We start from the raw sequence: 20,562 nt of genomic DNA, 5'->3' as shown, positions 1-20,562 counted from the left end.
GACCGACATAGAAGCTACTTGAACCGCGGGCGTCTCGCGTTGTCGATCTAATCAATTAAATGATCTCGGCAGGCCTGGGTGATCACGATGATGATAAAATATGCAACATGACGTGTCAAGTAACAATAAATATATGACGACATGAAGCAGCCGAGCTGTCCACGAGCAAACTGGTCGAAAGACGTTTACGATACGAGCAGGATGCACAAGTACATGTCGGCTATCCCATTCTTCTGGTCTATCTCTCAACGGTCATAAGGAGGCCTCATATAAAGACATGTCTCCAACGAAAAAAGGGCCAGCCGAGGAACCGAAAGCTCAAGGCAGTTCAAGGCGGCTACCTCCCCCACTTCCGAATTCTCCTCGGCCCATCAAATCTAGCCTGCCGGCCGATGCAACGACTGGTATGGGCAGCAACAATCCGTTCCGTAACCGTAGCATCGATCTGGACACGACACCTGGTGCCCGTTCAAATTCGGAAGCTGCTCTAGGACATTCGACAGGGCCACGAGAAGCCATGTCCCCCGGATCCGAGGTCACTCCTGCGATGGGAAGCTTGACCATGTCTTATGCAGGAGCGACAAGCAGTCGAGGCGGACCTGTTCCTCAGAACGCAGCAACGAGTAGCTCCGCGAAGCTACCCTCCCCTTCTAAGCCAAGTTCGGTGGCTCTCGGCAACTTGGTTCATTCCCCACCTCGCAATTCTCCTCCATCCGTCTTTCACGGCGGCAAGCTCGTCATCAATCGGTCTGCCGATCACGGTCGCTCGGGTTCCATCTCTTCTTTGCAACCTTCTTATGCGGAAGGAGCGTCTGGAAGGAAGCCTTTCCATTCTCCGGCTTCCTCGACTCGAGCGACTCTTCCTGCCGAACCCGTGGTTCAGGAGAGAGGACTCGGCTTGAACGAGTCGACCGGTGCACCTCTGCCACCGCCATATATCCCTAGTCCTACTGGGGCTGTTATCGTAGCTGAACCGGATTTGGAGAGGATGGACGTGGATCATGTCGAGATACTTGACCCGGATTCCGCATTAGATCAGATCTCGTTGGATGACGAGCGGATGGAGAATACCGCTCGCTTCGTCAACAGACGTAAACTGCAGGGAGGCTATATGACCGAGGGCAGTACCTCATCAGACGAGGACGAACCGGAACTGAACAAGGGAACGGTTATGTTCTCGAATTTTGATTGGGATCGAGCACGCAAGAAGTACAATACGAAACGAGCGAATGAAGCTTGCAGTAAGTGGAATGCATGTCGAGCTTATGAAACACAGCTCGAGATTTGTACTAAAGAGCCCTCATGCCCTCTTTGCCTTAGACGATCCAGAGATCGGCAAGGCTCCGGATTGGCGTATGCCGGTGGACCAGCCGAGATACACCGACAGCCCGAACGACGAACGATGGGACCATGCGATCGGCGAAGGTATCTCTGCCTACACGCTGGTACAACGAGGACCCCGCAAACATGCCGGCCACATGATCAAAGCTGTTTTGGTCAAGGAGGACGCCGATGGTGGAGACCCCCGTCTGAAGCGTCTAGTCTCGGATCTCTACTCGTGCTTCTCGAACGGGGAAACCTATGCGTGGTGGTATTGTTACGACTGTTGCGTCTGGTTTCGTCTCGGAGTGGACTACCTCGAGGACAACGGACTTGAAATGGCTGACAGGCACAACGCTGCCGTATCCCGATCCTCGCCTCCTGCTCCGCAGTCACTCGTCGGTCCTGATGTCGATTTGGCAAGGCGGTTGCAAGAAAAGGCAGGCAGGCTGTGTAGCAAGCACGATCAGCAACATCACTTTCACTACCTCCAAGACATTCTTCACCTCAACATACCTCCTGATGCGCTCCTCAAGCCTCGGTCTGGTAGCGACAAGATACGGGCTGAGATTACAGCCGAATGGGAGAATATCGACCCAAGGCCGACATGCTCAATGTACAGGTGTTGCCAATGCGACGTGGCAGTATACTTTGACACAGAGTCTGCCATGCCGGCCTGTTTCTCCGAGCGGTTTCTGACGCAACTTAAGGAAAGACCACCTCGACCCGGAAGCACGATTCATGACGAGTACATCCGGGTCTTGAGTGTTCTTTTTAGGTGAGTAAGGGCTATGTGGATCGAGCGTTGGTCCTAGTTGGTTGAGATCTTGAGATAACGTAGGGTCATTACGAGTGCCATTGTCGACCAGGAAGAAGAGATCGAGGACGATCCGATTCAAGCTGACGAGGCAGGGTCAGGGAACAAGGGGGCATTGAGCCAAGATGACCTTCGCATCATCGGTCAGGACGATATTGGGTAAGCGATGACGGCGCTATTGGATGTTACTCGATCATAACAAGTGCAATCATTTAGCACGGAACTACTGCTACGAGCGGGCTTCCGCTCGAAAAAGCCAGACGGGGAACGGATGTGGTTTCATTCCCTTGATTGGGAAGATCGGCAATGGTCGCTACGGGCATGGACGGAATTGAAGCTGTTGATAGAAGGGCATTCGTCAATAGGTATGTTTCGCCTCCATCAACAAAAATGTATTGTCCGGCGAAATACTGAAGGACTGCGTGACGTGATCAATCCTCAGCTCGCAAGAATCCACCACCTGCAAATGTAGCATCTTCTCGATTCCTGTATATCGCCGGACCTGAAAGCATCTTGCATGCCATCAATCGAGCTGCTGCCAAAGCCATGACCTTGGAGCCCTCCGCCCTGTACAGGTTACCTAGATGGACCGACCCTGATCGTAAGATGCCTGTTCTAGCCATTCCTTTCAATCGTTCGATAATCGCTGACGATCCAGGTGTTTCATTCCAGCTCTGACCGAACGCCGCCCCCATCCCGACGTCATCGAGGCTGTGGTCACACGTCTGGGAGCTCGATGGAACGATACCATACAGCAAATTTACGATGCATATCTGGCACAGGTGAACTGTCATCCAGGTGGTGCGCTGGGTTATACTGATGTACTGAAAATACTGGAAGAGAGCAACATGTTGGAATGGGACGAGAAGAATGTGCTTCGATTGAACTTCTCGCGCAACCCGCCGTATTCAGGCATGCCATCCGGTACGTGGGTTCGATATCGAAAAGGAAACAAGTTGTTAAGCTGACCTTACGTGATCTCCGCGTCACAGAGACGATCCCGAAAAGACTGCGTCATCTCGATGACATTGTTATTTCGGCATGTCCTGGAAATCCCAGGATCGATTACAGATCTTGCCGTCAGGACCTGCTCCTGCATCTTGAGACGGCTGTACAACAAGAAAAGGCTTGGATCGATGGCTTGAGCAATGGCTTTGACAAAAAGGATGCTCAAGAGAATCTGTGCCGTGCAATGACCCGAATAGCACAGACGCTGCGCAATCCAGAGCTCATCCACTTGGCAGAAAAGCTCAGAGATGAATTCTTCGGCCTGTCGGACGTTCTCAAGAAGTACAATGTAGACGATCCGGATCAAGTGGATTCCGACATGTGGCCAAGGTATGTTCCTGTATATAGTCACGACTTACGCGCTCGAACGCTCATACTATTGGCCGCTTTGCAGCTTGTACACGATAGCAGTACGTAACTAAGCAGGAGACTACGATGATGATCACCTGACCACAGCGTCATCAGTTGTCCGAGGCAAACAACGAAGACAGCCGGAATGATATTATCAAGGATTTCAAGCTCATTGCTACTCGTCTGAATATGGAGACCCTTCAACGGGAACTGGGCATGCATGTAGACGAAGCGGGTCAGTCAGTCAGCGGCTATCTGGCTTGGCTGTAGTGCTGAAACCCATGCGTATGTAGCGACACAAATCCCCGCAAAGCCTGTACCAGCGGGTCTTTATAATATCGGGTAAGGCATCGCATCGAAGGCCTTGCGAGGTGTATCGCTGATGGATTCTTCTTGCTCTTGCAACAGAAATACCTGGTAGATACTCCCCGTTTCTTGTCTGGTATTTGGCAACAACTAACAATTGCACAATTGCACGCCGTACAGCTATCTGAACTCGTTGCTCCAGGTAGATTCAGACAAGACCAGACCATATTCCACGGCTGCTCATTGACTGTCTTGCCTACACACAGTACTTGAATACCGTTGAAGAGTTCCGAAACGCGATCATCGCTTTGAGTCGGTTGGAACTAGATATTCCCGCAAAGGATGCCCTACCTCGAGTAGGCGGAAGACTATTATCGCAAGGAGAGCTCGTTCGCGCGAAAGACTGTAAGTCAAGTTGAGTATACCCAACCATATGTGAATATCGGCTGAGCGAACTGAAACTTTCAGTTGTTCGTCATCTTGCGGATCTGTTTCTTACTCTGGGTACCGCTGTGCATTCCGCCGTAGCGCCGGAAAAGCGGCTCGCCTATCTCGCACTGGTGACTGCCACGGACGAGACACAATCGACCGAGGGACAATGCATCCCTCAAAGTGCCGCCCAAGACAGTACGATGACAGACTTGCCTACAGTAGAAGAACCCCTGAGGATGGAGACATCGGTCTCTGCCGGTGCTGTCACAGAGAGTGTTCTGGGGAAGCGGACCAATGACGAGCGGGAGTCAGAAGATCGGGTCGATAAAGAAGGTGATCGCCACACTCCATCAACCGAACAGAGCGAGCCTCGCACTATCAAGGCAATCCCAATCGGCCGATCAGGTTCCAGGAGTCTTTCCGCTGAACCTATCGAGCTTGGTCAGGGGCCTGCAATTACTTCACCAGTCAGGCCACTCTCCGATCTCGTCGAAGAGGCTCACCCGCCTGATTCGACTCCGATGGACGTCGATGAAAGCGCTCTTGACACCGCTTCTAATGTGGATCAGGCACTTGCACCTCTTCTAATCGGCCCAACATTGCGAGCCCCTCCGTTACCACCTCGACCCCATCGCGCTTCTATCAACAACGACATGATGTTTGGTAAGTCTTTCGAAGCTATCACAGGTGAACAAGGCTAAGGCTACCTCGTGCCAGGTCGTCAGCATGATATATCGGAATGCCTGGACAACGTCCTCTTTCAAGCCGAAGCGGTCGCCATTCTCGCCGTCAAGGACGAGGCTGGCGTTGTTGCTAATAACGTAATCAAGCGGTAAGTACCACCGCTCCGCTCGAAAGGGTCATCAGTTTTTGATGCAGAGAAGCCCATTTCCAGATTGTTCTTTGGAGTGTCCCGTCAACGTCTCCTCATAGATCAGGACACGCAGACGGGAAGCGCCGTAAAAGAAATATCTGCGCAGGATGTCGCTTTCAATAGCGTATATGTCAGCGTACGCGATGAAGCTAGTAGTGACCTATATGAGAAGTTGCAAGAGGTCTACTTCGCGTCGGACAAGGTCGATCTCGAAGGGAAGACTGCGCAGAAGGTGCTTGAGATGACCACAATCCCTCCAGTACTGCAGATCCAGCTCGAGGTAAGCAGCCAACTCTTTATTCATGTCAACATTGACTAAGTACGGATTGCTCTCGACAACGCAGCGCGCTCAATTCGATCGCGAGACTTTGAAGTAAGATATATCGAACCTGGTCGAGCAGGTCAAATCACACTGAACCGAGTCATACATCTCTGCAGGCCATACAAAAGCAATGCATACGTCAAGTTCGAGGAAACGCTGTATATGGATCGCTTCTTGCCCTCGGCCGACTCTTCCAAACGCGACTTGACCCAAAAGTTGACACGGGAACTTACCAACGCTAGAGCCAAACTGGCGACTCTGATCGGCACAAAGGTTGGCCCTGTCTTACCTCCGTCGTTTATCGGAATGCATTGCTCACGAGCACATACGTACACAACAGCAACAACCCATTGCTGAAACAATGCGGATCCTGATAGAGGCCTTGCAAGCTGTTGCAGGTGGTGATGAGGCTATACTGGGACTGCAAGCTAACCTGAAGGTGGAGAGCGAGCGGATCGAGGCAGATATCGCAGTAACCAGGAAGCGGATCGAAGAGCTACTGGTTATGATAGAGGAACAATGGCTCGACGATCGCGAATGTGCTTACGAACTGTCCGCAGTGTTCATACATCGGTAAGCGCCGAAACCGAGAGAGTTAAATCGATAAAAATCGCTGACCATTATCTTTACCAGGGGTCAAGCCGGCTTTGGTCATTATTGGTTATATCAGCGAGATTTACCCGATCAGCGTGCGTTTCTGGCAACCGTATGATGTGGTAGGTAGAGCACGGTTGACATGCGACAATTCCATCCAGCGGACGAATATCTGAAATTCAATGACGAGATGGTGACAAGGGTTGACAAAGCAGAGGCGCTCGGAGACACGACTGGGAGCAACGCGAACCCGTATCTGCTGGTGTACGTCAAGAAGGACGAACACATGGTCCGCACCCACATGCGACGCGCTCGGGAGACCATTCAGGAACAGTCCGAACCGGATCAGGATCAAGCCGGACCTGGGCAAGCCGAAGTGAAGATGTCTGTCGATCCCGTGGTTGGCGACAATGCATCGCACCAGCCTTTGACGGCGGCTCCTCGCGATGACGGCCACGAAATCATCGATGTGGACGCGGCAGAAGCCTCTCACGTATGACGAACACGAGGGCATATGTTCCAACGACAATAGAATGATCCCGCGATCGACGACCATTACGACATATAGCTGACCACGAACCGGACGAGAAAGAATACGTCGTCTCTAAGATGCCATATCAGATTACCATGCCTATAGAATGTCATGTACAGGTGCCGTCTTAAGCCCGAACCTTATTCGATCCAAGGCCAGAGTTGAAACCTCCGCGACCCGAGCCTCGCCCGCCACGATATCCTCCTCTTCCTCTTCGTTCATTCCGCCCTCGACCGCCATCTCCTTGTCGAGCCCCACGCTCGCCATCTGGTCGGTTGTCGTTGGTACCGAGTTTCTGATCGAGCACCCGCTCGTTTTGCTCGAGCAATTGTTCGGCCTATAGCGCATGTGGTCAGAAACGCATGAGTATCGGCAAAAACGCGTTTCCAAGCTCGTTTCATACAGTGCAGACATACCTTGGAAGCGAGTTCTTGGGCGAGCTGTTGTACCCTGTTCTGCTCGACACGGTGGAAGACGACGACGCCGTCAATCTGGTCGAGCGAGGCGACAAGCTCTTCGGTCCAGATCATCTTGGATGCGATGGCCGTTACGGTTCCTCGAGGCAAGGCAAATGTGCTGGCGAGGAGATCGAGCGAGATGCTGTCGTAGTAGGGAGCGTAAGTGAACAGGTAGGTTCGGAGTCCCTCTTCTTGGATTTTCCTGCACGACGGGACAAGAGAGAAAGTGCCGAGTCAGCTGCTGTAAGGAGCGTCAACTCATCCTTCGATCGGCGACTCGACTCACCGGGAAAGCTTCTCCTTGACCTCGGCGGCATTATCCAACAGAGACCAGATCTTGATGGACAAGATGAGGTCCCTGGCCTTCTCCCACTGACCGGTCTGCAAAGCCTTGCTGGCTTGCATGATGTGGTCCCTAGCGCTCTCGGGAGGACCCATGAAAGCCTGCCTGTCGGCCTGCTCGAGCAATCTCCTGAACGGCCTACTGACCGCCTTTCGCTTGGCCTCGTCCGTGTCGAGCGAGGCCAAAAGGGGAATCTCGATCAACATGGACGACACCAGGAAGGCGGTCTCGAGCAGCTCGAGGTTGATGTGCATGTGGAAGGGCAAGAGACGCCTCTTTTCGATGAGCTCCTGCTCCGGGGTGTTGTTCGAGAATCGCTGGATTCCCTGGGCCAAAAGCTCCTTGGCACGTTGCGAGGCAAAGATTTCGAGCAGGGTCGACTGACACTCGGACACGAGACCCTTCTTGAATGCGGCCAGACCGATCTGGACGACGACTCGGTTGTACAAGATCTGGGTCGTCACATCGGCGTGCTGGATGGAAGCCTGGAGATGGCTCATCAAGAGCATGTCACGAGCCTCGTGGTACTTGCCGTTGGCAGCGTTGTGGTAGATGTGACAGAGCATGGCACGGGTTCGGATGAGTGCCGGGGCGTCACGGTAGAGGTTGACGGCGAGCGCGTAGACGAGGTCGTTGGCGCTTTGAGGAGTCGAGAGGTTGGTCACTCCGGACGTTTCACCGGTCAACGAAGAGACGGCGCTTCGCTCGAGAACCTCGACAATGGCCGAGGGCTATCAAGACAGAAGAGACAAACAGAGAGACAGTCAACGACCAGCTGGTGAGCAGAGCCGCTACAAGGCAAGCGGCGGGGACTCACCTTGGAGTAAACATGCTCCAATCGCCTCATGACTGCCCTCGCAGTAGGCTCGCTCCACCCTTCTCGCTCAAATAGCACCTGAGCCTTGACGATCGTCTCGTACAGCGGCCTCTCTTCCCTCAGCCTTTCGACGTATTCGCTCCCGTGTTGATCCGAGTTTTGCAATGTCTTTGTAAACTCGTTGTCCAGGTTTTCAACAAACGAGATCAAGCTCCCTCGGACCTTGACCCGTCCGTCCGTCACGCCCTCAGAAGTCGGGGTACGTTCGATCATGTCGTCGTACTCTTCCGTCTCTTCAGCGACGACGTACTCTTTGTGCTCGCTGAGGAGCATGGTGATCAACTGGTTGGTCTCGTGCAATGCCGAAACCCACGAGTCGTGAGGGATAGAAGCCAGGTTGGCAGAGTAGTCGAGACGGGAAGCGATGGTAGCGAGCAAGACCCGGATCTTTTGATAGGGTGTGGTCGAGACTTCGAGCAGTCGGGTGAGGATCTTGATCGTCTCGGCACGGTCGACGTTCTGTCGGGCGGTACATCGGATTGATTCTCGTCAGCCGTGATGAAACGATGTTTGCCCCTCGTCAACCTTCCTCGACTCACCTTTCGTCCCCTGTTCTCGGCAATGCTCTTGAGCGTCTTGAACACTCCCTCGCTGGTCAACTGCAACGCCCTCCCGCCCCGTCCGACGGTCATGAAATCGTCACCCTCCTGACCCTCCTCGCCCTCCTCTCCGGCGGCCTTGCGGGCCTGCCTGGCCTCCCTCGCCCGTTGCTTTTGCTCCTTGTCCGCCGCGCTTCCCGATCCAGTGACGGCGGCTTCGTAGGCAGCTTCGAAAGCCTCGGGGTCCTGTCAAGCCGGACGATAGGTTCTCAATCGGAGTCAGCATCGCCCTTCGAGCAAGCGCTCGTCAAACCCCTGATGACCCCACCTTCTTGTACTCGTTGACGGCGTTCTCAAACTCTCGCAACTGCTTCTTGACCTTTTGCTTCATCCCGTTCAACCCCTTGGCATTGGCAGCGTTCATCTTCTTCTTGCTGTCCTTTTCCTTCTTGGCGGTCTCGGTGATCTGGGCGTCCATGTCGATGATCGACTTGATGAACAACGCCGGGGTCTGGGCCGCGGGGGGGAGGGTCGAGGTGAGGGTCTGATGACGGGCGACGAAACGGACGAGCTTGTCGAATTCTGGCGAGGTCAGAATCGATAGGGTAGCAAGTGAGCACAAACGAAGCAGCAGACGGCCTCCAAGCAAGACCCCCGGAGGCATTGCTCACCGTTGTTGATAGCGACCCAGTCGTTGATCTTGCTCGCATTGTCCATGACCTTGACGGTAGCCTCCATCTCCTCCAATCGCTTGTCCTTGGCAGACTTGACGACCTTGGGACCGTCGTCGTCCGATTCATCATCAGAGACGGCTCCTCGAAGGAAGGCGGCGGCTCCACCTCGGCCCTAGAGAGGTGGGGAAGGGATCGATATCAAAGGTTCAAGTGGATCAGGTAGGGTGAAGTTTTGTGAATCAAATGTAGCGGGTGAATTATGAAAAAGGATGGCAGAGACAAAGAGTCGACGTTGCATATCAGCTCACACGACACGACCACGACGAAGCATGACCAGGACTCACCTTCTTCACCGTCTTGTCACCCTCGTCATCGCTGTCATCATCTGAATCGCTATCATCGCTATCGCTATCACTGTCATCGCTGTCATCATCGTCGTCGCTGCTAGAATCGCTCCCACCACCGGCGAGGAACATGCTGGCACTCTTGGCGAGCTTGGACTTGGGCTTGACCTGCTTGCGCTCGTCATCGGTCGATCGGAGGGACTCTTCGTCAGAGGATTCCGAGTCGGAACCGCCACGGAAGAAGGACATTGTGAGGTGGTTTGCGGTTTTGGTTTTGAAAGGTGGTGTGGGTCGTGTCTTGTGGTTTCGTCACTAGAAACTTTTTTTCCTCCTCTTCTTGTTTCGCAGAGTCAACTCGGTTGCTCTGATTTTTTTGGGGGGGATGAGAGGGTGAGTGGAGGAAGAGAGAGTATCTGGGGAAGAAAGACGGATCTCTATTTTCCTTGATACGATCGATGGATGAGAAGAGGTCGAATGCAGTAATGACCATGGCCCATGACTTCGTCAGGGTAAAGTTCTTTTTGTGAGCGCGTTAAGGGCAAAGGCTAGGGGTGAGGGTGGGGTGACACGCGTGAGAAAGCGCGAAAGAGGGTCTCTCTAGCCAGGAAAAGCGGGCAGACGCGAAGAGGAGCCAGGCCAGCAGCGAGCAGCAGCCGGGCAGTTGTCGAGGGTGATTGACGACATCGACCTAGGTTATACCCTATCCACTCACCCTGATATCATACATACACACACACAAACACACAAACACACAAACACACATATAAACATACCCAAAACGATGGCTTCCCTCTCTCGATCTCTCCTCGCTAGGGGTTACGCGACCGCCTCCGCCGTCAAGGTCCGTCTCCGTCGACATACACAGCTACCAAACATTCCCGCAACAACAAGCTAATTGAATCATCCCTCTGTACTTGTCGCTCGCAGGCCCCCGTCCAGATCACCTCGCTCTCCGGGACTTACGCCACCTCGACTTACCTTGCCGCCGCTAAAAAGTCGCAGAAAGAGTTGGAATCCGTCGCTTCCGGCTTGCAGTCGATCGAGAAGAAGTTGAAGGATGACCAAAAGACCACCGAGGCTTTGAGTGAGTGTCGAACGAGGGTCTAGTAGCAAGAAGGAAGCGGGAGCGCAGAGCTGCTACGAGGATATGTGCCGGAGATGTTGGGGACTCGGACTCCGTCTAGCTCGGCCCGTGTGCGCTCAGCGATGACGGTCGATGGATACTGGACATCTCATAATTCACGGGGCAGATGTACTGATTCACCCCCCTGCCTCGTCGCAGCCAACCCCACCCTCTCGGTCTCTGAGCGATCCAAGCTCATCTCCTCCCTCGCCTCGGGATCCTCCCCTATTATCACCAACCTCCTCCAGGTCCTCGCTTCCAACGGCCGTCTCGCCGCCTTCCCCTCGGTCATCACCGACTTTTCCACCCTCATGGCCGCTCACCGTGGTCAACTCGTCGTCACCGTCACCTCGGCCGAACCCTTGGCCGCTGGCGGTGCCGAGATGAAGCGTCTGGAAAAGGCTCTCAAGGGGAGCAAGATCGCCCAGGGCAAGGACTTGAAGTTGGTCAACAGGGTCAACCCGGGAATCTTGGGCGGTCTGGAGGTGGACTTTGGTGAACAGACGATCGACTTGAGCGCGAGCTCCAAGGTCAACAAGTTCAACGCCGCTCTGGCCCGTGAGTCGTGGTCGTAGTCGAGGAGGTATGAGGCGTTGGCGTGGGCTGACCGTTGGTTTGTTGATGTTTTTCCTTTGCAGAGGGAGTCTAAATATCAGACGATCATTATCGACCTTGTCTTCAATGAAGAGAGGACACTAGACCTTGCATGGGAGAATACAATCAAACCCCTATGTGTCTATCTCGGCGTCCTGGAATCGGGTCGAAAAATCGAATGGAATCTAGATGAAAAGAATGACAATGCAATTAAACGAATCGGAAATCGGAGCGAAGAAGAGTCGGGCTGGAGATCCATGTGCCTCGATCGTCGACCGCGGAATGGCTGACGCCGGAGCTGCGAATATAAGTGACGAGCCCAGGATCAGATGTTGATGGGCGTTGCCCTTATTTCGGCGTCCGAGGTCTGAATCCTAAGGTTTAAGGTTGCAGAATCGAAGCTGCAGTTGCGGTTAGCGGGTTTAGGGTTGCGTTCTCGGTTCCGAGGGGGCCGTCGGCGTGCATCTGGTTCAACGATCAATGAACTCGATCCGGTTTGAATTTCGCTGAGGTAGAGGGCGAGTGCTGCACCGTGTTCTTGTCGGCAGAGGAGTTCGAGCTTGGGATCTCGCCGTCGAAAGTGGTGACCGTGATTCCTTCGGCCAATCCTGGAGCACGCGAAGCCGTTCTGCCGCGCTGAGATCCCAATATCTTAGCCTAGCCACCTGTGCTACTGATTGTCTCTGGACACCCTCCCACCTGGTGAATTGGTCGAAAAACTGAATTTGATCGCTCGGGTTTTTGGGCTTGCACAATCGTAGTAAAATCCCCACCTAAGTGGCTTCCAAATAGCATCTTTGGACTTTGACCTGACCGCATCAGTCAATGGTAGTGCGTTTCGGGAAAGCGATTGATCGAAGTGCACCCGGGTTCCAACGCTTGCGACGTTCTTATTTCGAACTCCCCTCGTCATTGGTGACCCAATCCAACCAGTGATCTTGGAAACCCTTCCCGCAGCTACCCTCCCCAAATGTAAGCAGCCCGCTGTCACCCTTCTTGAAGTAGTGCTTCTGTCTGTTGCGGCTGCATTCATCTAGACGAAACTTGATCCATTCTACCATTAGCTTGAGTTTCTCCTCAGAGATGTCCGGTTATTAACGATAGATTATCAGGTACCACTTGGGTCTCGGATTTCATGTCGGACACATGGCTTTCCCTGGGCTTCGGCCAGGGCTCGGTTGCTGCGACACCGGTCTGAGTGCAGCGAATGACGTCCCGGCGACAGCCGACGATCTCATGGCCGGGCTGTCGTTAATTTTGCGAATGTTTCACCAAGAGCAGGTTGATGTGAAATCGTTGGTTCCCGGCTTGACATCGAGTCGTAATCTACCACTCTCGTCTCAAGCGATTACCATTTTGCCGATTACCATTTTGCCACCAGCGATCATGCGAGTAACCGACGACAGACGCATGTAGGTGGCAGCCGTAGCGCTCATGGGGACTGTCAAACCTCAAAGTAAACGCCACCCAACCAATCAAGTTAGTTCAGGATTATATGCGAGGCTTCAACGGGTGTATGGGAGGGCGAGAGGTTGGCCATGGGAATTCAGAGTATTTGTGAAGCGCTTGAAAGTTGAGTAGCCAAACGACTTTCGCAAACGGATGTAGTTCGCTGGAAACTGACGCATAGCGATGGCAATATCGGTCCGACATCCGGAAACATCGCCTACATCGAGATAATCTTCTGTGTCTATAGCGGACCCTTCTCTTCGACAACTTGTTGCCCTTCCTCGATCACGTATTGACTGCGTTTGAAACTTCCTCCGCTGCGTCTAGCCCGCTGTACATTCAGCACATTTCATGCAGGACTGACATCTCTCAATATTTCACCCAGTCCGTCCTCCATAAGATATAAATGTTCAATTGAGTGGTCAAATTCAGACTCTGGATTTCAACCCGAATTCGCGAGTGGGCCAGGATGGGCTCACGACCATCATGAGGCACGAGCACAACATCATCCATCTTCGTGACCACCCAGTCGGCGGGTCCGGATGATAAGGATCCTCGACCCTTGATTGAAGCCAATATGGCATTGCGACGAGCTGTAGTGCTCGACTGTTTCGCTCTAGTCTAATGTGTCAACAGTCGTTGGGCCATGCCACCAAGATAAGACCGCGGTGTCATCTTGTCCGAGCCTCGGTCTTGATTCTCGATGACGGTAGACGTATAATCGATTGAAGACAGTGTAACGGCGGCGCTTTCACCTGAGAACGCATGGCTCTGGGTTTCGTAAACACTCATATCCATCATATATCATATCATAAATCCATAGGGAGCTAGTGAGGTACACACCTTTGTTGGAGAAAGCCAGCCGACTCTTACGCCCCAAACTACTGCACACATTGCCCAGCCCTCTCTTGTCAAGGCGTTCCACTCCCCTTCTTCTTCTGGGAACCCATCAACTCTCGTAAGCAGTTCATCAGACCTTGGATTCTTGCTAGCAAGGTCTGCTTCTTGCAATCGAGTTGCGATGCGACCTAGCTTCGCCAACAGCTCTACTCTCTTTCTCTCCTTCGCCTCATTCGCCTCAAGGTCATTGGTATTGGTATTGATATTGGTATTGGTATTGGTATTGGTATTGGTATTGGTATTGGTGTTGCCGGGTTTGGGTCCAGATTTGAGAGTGACGGGGCCGATTTGGGCGAGTTCGATATTGTTGTTGGAGGCGGACATGGTAGGACGCCGGCTACCAGGTACTGCTGGGGAATGTTCCGAAAGCTGAATAGACGCAATTCGAAGATAGGCCGAATCAGTTGGGGTTTGCATCGAAAGTTAGCTTCAAAATCGACTTTACAATTTAATGGATCCTTCTCCGATAACCCAGAGGCAGATGAAGGTCATGCACAGGACATGCTGATCAGAGGAATTCAAGCTCTGCCTTGCGTCATCCGGCAGTAGTGCTCATTATAACATACATCTCGGCCTTGCGCCAGCTAAACGGAAGCCATCATTATGATTTCCATTTGCTAGGGTCAAACACTTCGAGTCGCGCTTGATACATCGGCCAATCGATATATATACCGCGGCATCGATACATCGAAGAGCTTTCCCTTACAACGCGTACCGATACTCTAGAAGTATGTCTCGACTTCATAGGATCAGACAGGTAACTGATTCAGGAAGGGGTTGATACTGGGCTGTGCTGTCCATGTGCTGTTTGCTGCCCCGTATTGACTCGCCCTACGCGGTCGTATTGCTATATTTTGTATTTCTGTAGAGTAGGCGGCTGCCAAGCGAACGAGGTCGAAGCGGGCTTCTGCTAGACAAGCTATCGCCAGAGTGACCAAGTTGGACCAAGACCATCCCCCGTTCAACTCGTCACAATAGCAATGGCAACCGCCACAGGCTATCCGGTAGAGGGACAAGCACGAGGATGACGGAGAAGACGAAGACGAGCTGGAAGATCACGCGCTACAACGAGACACCTGAAACGTCGGAAGCGTTTCTAGCTCGATCTGCACGCAGACACGCGAATACGCTATCGTCCGACTGCCGCTAGCAGTAGGCAACGGAGCTGCTCAGACTGGGGCTTCACTCCGCCCAGCCCACAGACGATCACCTCAATATCAAGGGAAAGAATGGATCGTATAGGTTCTTCTATCTGACAACAGGTCTCACGGACCAAACAAACGCGTCCCGAAAGAAAAGAAGCCCCGTCGACAGAAAAAATAGGTATTCGCCCATACGTCTCCAAGACTTCCTCCCAAATTGCGCGTCGCGGAACCTTTCCCTCCCGGAATCGCACAGTCGAATCGCAACCGCCAGTGTCCCAACACTTAACGGTAACCTGTAGGTATAAAGAAGTAGGTATAAAGAAACGAGATTAGCAAGGCTGCAGCGGACGTCACTACGAGATGAAAGGTGGAGAGAATCGACTCACTCTTCTGTCGCCTGGCACGGGCTCCCTTTCCTCCGAACTTCTTGGGCTCCATTCGTCGGGGGTCGGCGACCAACAAGGTTCGGTCGTACTGGACCAAAGCCTTCTTGAGCTCGAGGGCGGAAGCAGCGTCCTCGTTCTTGGCGAAGTAACTGTGTATAGCGTGTGTTCTGAGTCAGCATGTCTCCCTTACGTCGACGCAAGCGCTTTCATAAATCGAGGACTCACGCAACGACACCCTTGGCAATAGCCTGCCTCAAGGCGTAGATCTGGGAAACGTGACCACCTCCCTTGACTCGGAGACGGATGTCAATTCCCTGGAACCTCTCGACACCAACGGTGAGGATGGGCTCGTAGATCTTGTATCGGAGGACGGCACTAAAGAAAGAACACAACGAAAAGAACCCAGTCAGATTTAGCCTATTGATCCTGGATCGAAGTCAAATGATGGTACTCACGGCTCGACGACCGAGATGGGAGATCCGTTGAGCCTGACCAAACCCTTACCGGGAGTGACGAAAGCGACGGCGGTCTGCAGCAACGAGCAACAGCATCGTTTAGCTTATCTTGCCCCGAATGTCAACGCCTGCCACGAATTGTACTCACGGCGGTCTGTTATACGGATCAAACGTAAACAGCAGGAAGACAACCAATTAGTACCCCATTCCATTTTCCTCGCTTGTTCCATCTATTGATCCCGCGTACCTTCTGTTAGACACAGAATAAAAAAAGGTTTCAAGCAAGCGTTAGTGAACCCTGTCATACGACACCTAGCAACGCGTCTGAGGAGAGGTGGAAGCTGCGAGGTTCGTGCAATCGTGTGCTCTTTGCTCGTATTGTAGATTGGTGCCTGGGATCCACGAGAAGATGCATTCGAATTGCCGACGTCGAGTTGAAATAGCCAAATCATGTCGAGATTTCGGAAAAAGACGCATTGTCTATCGACGTCATCCTAGATGTTTCGGGCGTCTGCAGCTTTCCGTCAGGATAGTCTACGGCGACAGAAGGACTGTCTTTTCGCTCCATCGCTTGTTGAGACCTGAGAGATCCTGCTGCATGAAGAGTCGCGTTGGACCGCATGTAAACTATTTTTACGAGTTGTCGCTTGAGCCGCTGCTTGTAGGCGGTTGGCGGTACCGATTCCTTCTCCATCTTATCGGCTTGTCCTATTCTCTCATTCGATGCGGCTGTTCCATGTCGTCCACCCTGATCTTTATTCCTTCCTCGAGCACACGAACGAACCCCTCGCTATTTCCCCTCTTTGCTCCTTCCCGCAGACCGAGTATCCGTGCACACTAACCTTCTTTCCGAAAGTCTGAACGTTAGACATGATGGGCGTGCTTGTCGTTGAATCCAACCGGAAGAGCAAGGCGGGTGCGAAGGTTGATTGTCGATATCGTCTTTGGGTCGAGGATGACCTCGAGGTGATCTGGCGGTCGGGGTGCTGCTGGGCCTGGGAGGCTCAGCGTGAGAGGACGACGGGTGAGAGCGATTGGGCAAGGCCCAAGGGGGAACGCTAGGGCTCACCCAGGCTAGAAGGTGGAGGTCGCGGGTCGAGAGATTTGGCGCCCAGGGGAGCAAAGAGCTTTTGTTCGGATAGAAGCGCGCCGTTACAACAAGCGCAGACGCGTTCAAATCCCCAAAGAGTTACGAGAGAGATGGTCAAGGGTGGAGGGGCGACGCGCGTCTAGTAATCTCCGACCTCGTGAGGGGAGAGTTGTGTCTCATGTTTCCCTCGAAGCTGAGACTCCTCGATCACCGCCCACCCCCCTCTGCTCTGTGAACTCTCGCGCGTTCAGTGCTGCTGACCCCAGTCCTAGGCCGTTGACCCGGGAAACTCGCAAGTCATCGATCGACCAGATCAAACGATCTCAACCTCGCTCGCCGTACCCCCAAGTCTTCGCTTCCTGCTCCACCGGACCCCGTCTCTCAGAAGAAAAAGGATCAAGTCGCCAACATCAACAAAATGTCCGCTCCCGCTGAACAACGAGGAGGATTCGGTCGTGGTGCCGCCAGGGGTGGTGACCGAGGTCGAGGTGGTGCGTACAGAATGCGTTTGGAGGAGGGAAGGAACGGGACGGGGGAACAGGTTTATAGGTCAAGGCAGCAGCGGAGGAGGACGGGTCCGAACACGAGCTGGATCAGGACGATTTGGAAGGATGGAATGCTGGATACGAGCGAAAGATCGATAAGCCAAGACGGGAGAAGGAGGATTAGATGGCGACCCCGAAGAAATCAAAACAGGCAGGGACGACGACCACATGCTGTGCGGCTTGTGGACATGTTGCCGTCAGGGAGAATTCGGTTCAGACGACACATCAGAAAAGGCCGGCCTCATCACGACCTCGTCAACACTTGAACGACATTCTCCAACCGGCTCATCTTCGCCTGCTGCCTAGACTTGAAACCTGCCCCAACCGTTCCTATGGAGAATCCCGGAAGTACGAGAGCTGATATAGCTCTTCTCGATCTGTTCGACTACTATCAGGCCGAGGCAGGGGTCGACGAGGTCCCCGAAAGGACGAGGACAAGCCTTGGCAACCCGTGACCAAGGTCAGTGTCCTGATGAATATAACCGCATAGATCGGTAGAAACGATCGACTGACGAGCCCAACCACACCGAATCACTCTGACAGCTCGGTCGTTTGGTGAACGACGGCAAGATCAAGTCGATGGAGGAGATCTACCTCTTCTCCCTCCCCATCAAGGAGTACCAGATCGTCGACAAGTTCCTCCCCGGTTTGAAGGACGAGGTCATGTCGATCGCTCCCGTCCAGAAGCAGACTTCGGCCGGTCAGCGAACCCGATTCAAGGCTTTCGTTGCTGTCGGTGACTTTGACGGTCACGTCGGTCTCGGAGTCAAGTGCGCCAAGGAGGTCGCCACCGCCATCAGGGGTGCCATCATTGTTGCCAAGTTGTCGGTCGTCCCCGTCAGGAGGGGATACTGGGGTAACCACATCCAGGAGCCTCACACCGTTCCCTGCAAGGTCTCCGGAAAGTCCGGATCCGTCATGTGTCGATTGGTCCCCGCTCGTGAGTAGCGCGTCGAGAGAGCTTTAATCTACTTGTATCTGTCAACTGACTTCGGTTTATCGTACTTCTCTATCAGCCCGAGGAACCGACATTGTGGCCGCCCCCGCCTCGAAACGTCTCCTCCAGATGGCCGGAGTTAAGGACTGCTACACCCAGTCTACCGGATCCACCTCGACCCAGGGTAACTTCTTGAAGGCCACCCTCGCCGCCATCGCCAAGACTTACGAGTTCTTGAGCCCCGACTTGTGGAAGGTCATCGAGCCCGGTCAGACCCCTTACGACGAGTTCTCGGGTCACTTGCAGGTCGGAAGCAAGAAGGCCAACTACTAGGCTGCTCTTGCCTCGTTGAGAGGAAGAGTCTGCTAGTGGTGCTTTCGTGGACGAGTTTGTAATGGTCTAGATCCCGCCCGCGCGGACAAGAATGGTATTGTTCGCCGGCTTCACTCGTTGAGAACGTCTGCCGTGGTTTTCGAATCAATCTCTCGTGATTTCCTAGGCTCGCGGCTTATTATTAAGGACATCGCGTCATTAACGGGGCGGCAGGCTCACTAACAGACGTCTGCTCGTGCCAGCCGCGATCTTTCGAGGAGCGAGTCGTCATTTTCGGTCATGTCTCTAGTTGTGTCTCGAGATGACAGCGCATTGCCCATGGCCCATGGTATTCTTGTGTAACAGGAGTTCTGCGGTGTGAAACGTCTCTTGATGCCGTCCTCGCAGTATGGCCGCGTCACGCGAGTCGTCAGCCGAACAAAAGGTCCCTCGACTCGGCAGAACGAGGTCGATACTGGCTCAATTGTCATGCAGTTGGCACCTCATCAAAACGTAGATTATTCATGTTTCTGTATGTGCATACACCGTAACATCCCGCCCACATAGATCTACACACGAGTCAGTCTACACAGGAGCCATGGAGTAGGTACTCTGTGCACCGGACAGCGGTACACTGGCTGGGTCCCGAAATACTGACCTTGTGCCTCGCCTGCCCGCAGCTCGCTCTCACCGGAATGTACACCACTCAAGCATCGATATGACTCGTGCTTCAATGCCTGGTTCGAGGGTTACCTGCAGCCCGTGGTCTTGACGAGCGGACCCTCGACGGTGGTCTCTTCGCAGGAGACGAGCTCGGCCGTGGCACAAAAGGCGGATCAGGGCTCGCCGGGGGCAGAGATTGATGCGGATCAGAAAGTGTTTGAAGGACTGGCCGACGAAGATGCAGGAGTATCGATATCGACTAGCGAGACCAAAAGTCCAACTGGCAAGGAGCTACCGATCCCCTCAACCTTTCGCGGTGGGAATCTTCGGGAAGACGATGTTCGAGCGCACCCGGACCTGTACCCCTTCTTGTCTCGCCGCCCGGCTCATTCCACCGCACCTCTCCCAGAACTCTTGCACGAATACGCATATTTCGCGCTAGGAGAGCTCGAAGACGAAATTCTGGTGGACGAAGACGAGGAGGACGTCGAACAGCTGGCGGAGAGCGAGAGGCAGGCGATCGAGCAAGAGTTTGGACCGGAGGAAGCGTTGTTTGATGACGACCTTCCGGGCGACGAGAATGATGACGCTCAGAGGCATCAGTTGGGACAGAACGATGGCGTGCAACAGGTCGAGATGGCCGGAGGGATGACGGAGGAGGAGATGAGGAAGGAGAGGTCAAGGATGATGGCCGAGGAGTACGAACGAAATTGCGGCGGATTGTGGACAGACTATCGAGCGTGCTTGCAGGTAAGTTTCTAAAGACCACGAATTACGGTCAAGATCTGAAGACCGTGACTGATCAAACGATCGGTGTGCTTGATATCGTAGCGAGCGATCGACGGCAATCAACCCTTGTCTGCGCTCCTTGAACAATCAACATCAGAGAACCCGCTAGACGAGGCCGTCCCCCTCGAAGGTGGAGGGTACGGCGCTCCGGGATCGGAACCGTGATCAAGGCTCTTTACTGGATCTGGCTTCCCTATTGTGCGACTGCTTCGCCATACTCTTTCCCACTACCACCCGACAATTCACGTTCTTGCTTTACGACCAATTTATACCGAGCTCAACCCGTACGACGTCTGTGCTTGTAACGATCAATTCGCTTTCTCTTCCGGGAGACGTGCGAGCAATACATCATTCAACCGGACCTTGGACTCGAAGGGTCATGC

The 20,562-nt window shown here is 53.5% G+C and overlaps 6 protein-coding genes across 6 annotated transcripts; 4 read left to right on the top strand and 2 right to left on the bottom strand.

Annotated features, from left to right (window-relative positions):
* The first annotated feature begins 233 nt into the window (after nt 1-233).
* HD553DRAFT_305405 (uncharacterized protein) lies at nt 234-6,621 on the top strand. Its single transcript, XM_046179160.1, has 21 exons — nt 234-1,241; nt 1,321-2,098; nt 2,162-2,296; nt 2,354-2,502; nt 2,580-2,738; nt 2,810-3,061; nt 3,130-3,475; nt 3,540-3,555; nt 3,611-3,731; nt 3,790-3,838; nt 3,905-3,913; nt 3,983-4,004; nt 4,069-4,207; nt 4,271-4,897; nt 4,952-5,066; nt 5,130-5,388; nt 5,453-5,481; nt 5,547-5,703; nt 5,771-6,003; nt 6,064-6,119; nt 6,186-6,621. Exons 1-21 carry the CDS (start codon nt 278-280, stop codon nt 6,521-6,523), a joined length of 4,953 nt encoding a protein of 1,650 aa, XP_046039259.1. The 5' UTR covers nt 234-277; the 3' UTR covers nt 6,524-6,621.
* Nucleotides 6,622-10,261, bottom strand: HD553DRAFT_292434 (eukaryotic translation initiation factor 3 subunit 8). Its single transcript, XM_046178406.1, has 8 exons — nt 9,792-10,261; nt 9,445-9,619; nt 9,102-9,355; nt 8,774-9,019; nt 8,175-8,693; nt 7,301-8,088; nt 6,973-7,216; nt 6,622-6,893 (listed from the first exon to the last, which is right to left on the bottom strand). Exons 1-8 carry the CDS (start codon nt 10,038-10,040, stop codon nt 6,684-6,686), a joined length of 2,685 nt encoding a protein of 894 aa, XP_046039258.1. The 5' UTR covers nt 10,041-10,261; the 3' UTR covers nt 6,622-6,683.
* A 141-nt stretch (nt 10,262-10,402) lies between these two features.
* HD553DRAFT_159092 (OSCP/delta subunit of ATPase) lies at nt 10,403-11,864 on the top strand. The gene is made up of 4 exons (XM_046176812.1): nt 10,403-10,632; nt 10,719-10,875; nt 11,074-11,472; nt 11,553-11,864. The coding sequence occupies exons 1-4, from the start codon at nt 10,573-10,575 to the stop codon at nt 11,561-11,563; spliced, it is 627 nt and encodes a 208-aa protein (XP_046039257.1). The 5' UTR covers nt 10,403-10,572; the 3' UTR covers nt 11,564-11,864.
* A 3,420-nt stretch (nt 11,865-15,284) lies between these two features.
* Nucleotides 15,285-16,715, bottom strand: HD553DRAFT_339425 (ribosomal protein S9; the record flags this gene model as incomplete). The annotated part of the gene is made up of 6 exons (XM_046182441.1): nt 15,285-15,295; nt 15,389-15,537; nt 15,614-15,763; nt 15,844-15,917; nt 15,992-15,997; nt 16,686-16,715. 6 exons carry the CDS (start codon nt 16,713-16,715, stop codon nt 15,285-15,287), a joined length of 420 nt encoding a protein of 139 aa, XP_046039256.1.
* Nucleotides 16,716-17,175: 460 nt separating this feature from the next.
* HD553DRAFT_305393 (ribosomal protein S5, N-terminal domain-containing protein) lies at nt 17,176-19,228 on the top strand. The gene is made up of 4 exons (XM_046179159.1): nt 17,176-17,424; nt 17,874-17,938; nt 18,022-18,418; nt 18,495-19,228. The coding sequence occupies exons 1-4, from the start codon at nt 17,352-17,354 to the stop codon at nt 18,746-18,748; spliced, it is 789 nt and encodes a 262-aa protein (XP_046039255.1). The 5' UTR covers nt 17,176-17,351; the 3' UTR covers nt 18,749-19,228.
* On the top strand, nt 19,085-20,455 carry HD553DRAFT_158892 (uncharacterized protein). Its single transcript, XM_046176811.1, has 3 exons — nt 19,085-19,330; nt 19,408-20,140; nt 20,222-20,455. The coding sequence occupies exons 1-3, from the start codon at nt 19,326-19,328 to the stop codon at nt 20,342-20,344; spliced, it is 861 nt and encodes a 286-aa protein (XP_046039254.1). The 5' UTR covers nt 19,085-19,325; the 3' UTR covers nt 20,345-20,455.
* Nucleotides 20,456-20,562: the final 107 nt, after the last annotated feature.

The sequence above is a fragment of the Filobasidium floriforme genome (assembly GCF_021052385.1).
Source record: "Filobasidium floriforme strain CBS 6241 chromosome Unknown HD553scaffold_3, whole genome shotgun sequence".
In the NCBI taxonomy this organism is placed as follows: domain Eukaryota; kingdom Fungi; phylum Basidiomycota; class Tremellomycetes; order Filobasidiales; family Filobasidiaceae; genus Filobasidium; species Filobasidium floriforme.
Note: the sequence above shows the minus strand (reverse complement) of the source record. Positions and strands in the feature narration are given on the sequence as shown.

Bases quoted from the DNA above. Each gene is read 5' to 3' on its own strand.
- HD553DRAFT_305405 (XM_046179160.1), top strand. From the start codon at position 278: ATGTCTCCAACGAAAAAAGGGCCAGCCGAGGAACCGAAAGCTCAAGGC. The intron at 4,005-4,068 runs GTAGATTCAGAC...GCCTACACACAG, and splicing joins ATCTGAACTCGTTGCTCCAG to TACTTGAATACCGTTGAAGA. The intron at 4,898-4,951 runs GTAAGTCTTTCG...ACCTCGTGCCAG, and splicing joins CAACAACGACATGATGTTTG to GTCGTCAGCATGATATATCG.
- HD553DRAFT_292434 (XM_046178406.1), bottom strand. From the start codon at position 10,040: ATGTCCTTCTTCCGTGGCGGTTCCGACTCGGAATCCTCTGACGAAGAG. The intron at 8,694-8,773 runs GTGAGTCGAGGA...ACCGCCCGACAG, and splicing joins CCGAGAACAGGGGACGAAAG to AACGTCGACCGTGCCGAGAC. The intron at 7,217-7,300 runs GTGAGTCGAGTC...CCCGTCGTGCAG, and splicing joins GTCAAGGAGAAGCTTTCCCG to GAAAATCCAAGAAGAGGGAC.
- HD553DRAFT_159092 (XM_046176812.1), top strand. From the start codon at position 10,573: ATGGCTTCCCTCTCTCGATCTCTCCTCGCTAGGGGTTACGCGACCGCC. The intron at 10,633-10,718 runs GTCCGTCTCCGT...TGTCGCTCGCAG, and splicing joins CGACCGCCTCCGCCGTCAAG to GCCCCCGTCCAGATCACCTC. The intron at 10,876-11,073 runs GTGAGTGTCGAA...GCCTCGTCGCAG, and splicing joins AAAGACCACCGAGGCTTTGA to CCAACCCCACCCTCTCGGTC.
- HD553DRAFT_305393 (XM_046179159.1), top strand. From the start codon at position 17,352: ATGTCCGCTCCCGCTGAACAACGAGGAGGATTCGGTCGTGGTGCCGCC. The intron at 17,425-17,873 runs GTGCGTACAGAA...GACTACTATCAG, and splicing joins TGGTGACCGAGGTCGAGGTG to GCCGAGGCAGGGGTCGACGA. The intron at 18,419-18,494 runs GTGAGTAGCGCG...CTTCTCTATCAG, and splicing joins GTGTCGATTGGTCCCCGCTC to CCCGAGGAACCGACATTGTG.
- HD553DRAFT_158892 (XM_046176811.1), top strand. The intron at 20,141-20,221 runs GTAAGTTTCTAA...TTGATATCGTAG, and splicing joins ACTATCGAGCGTGCTTGCAG to CGAGCGATCGACGGCAATCA.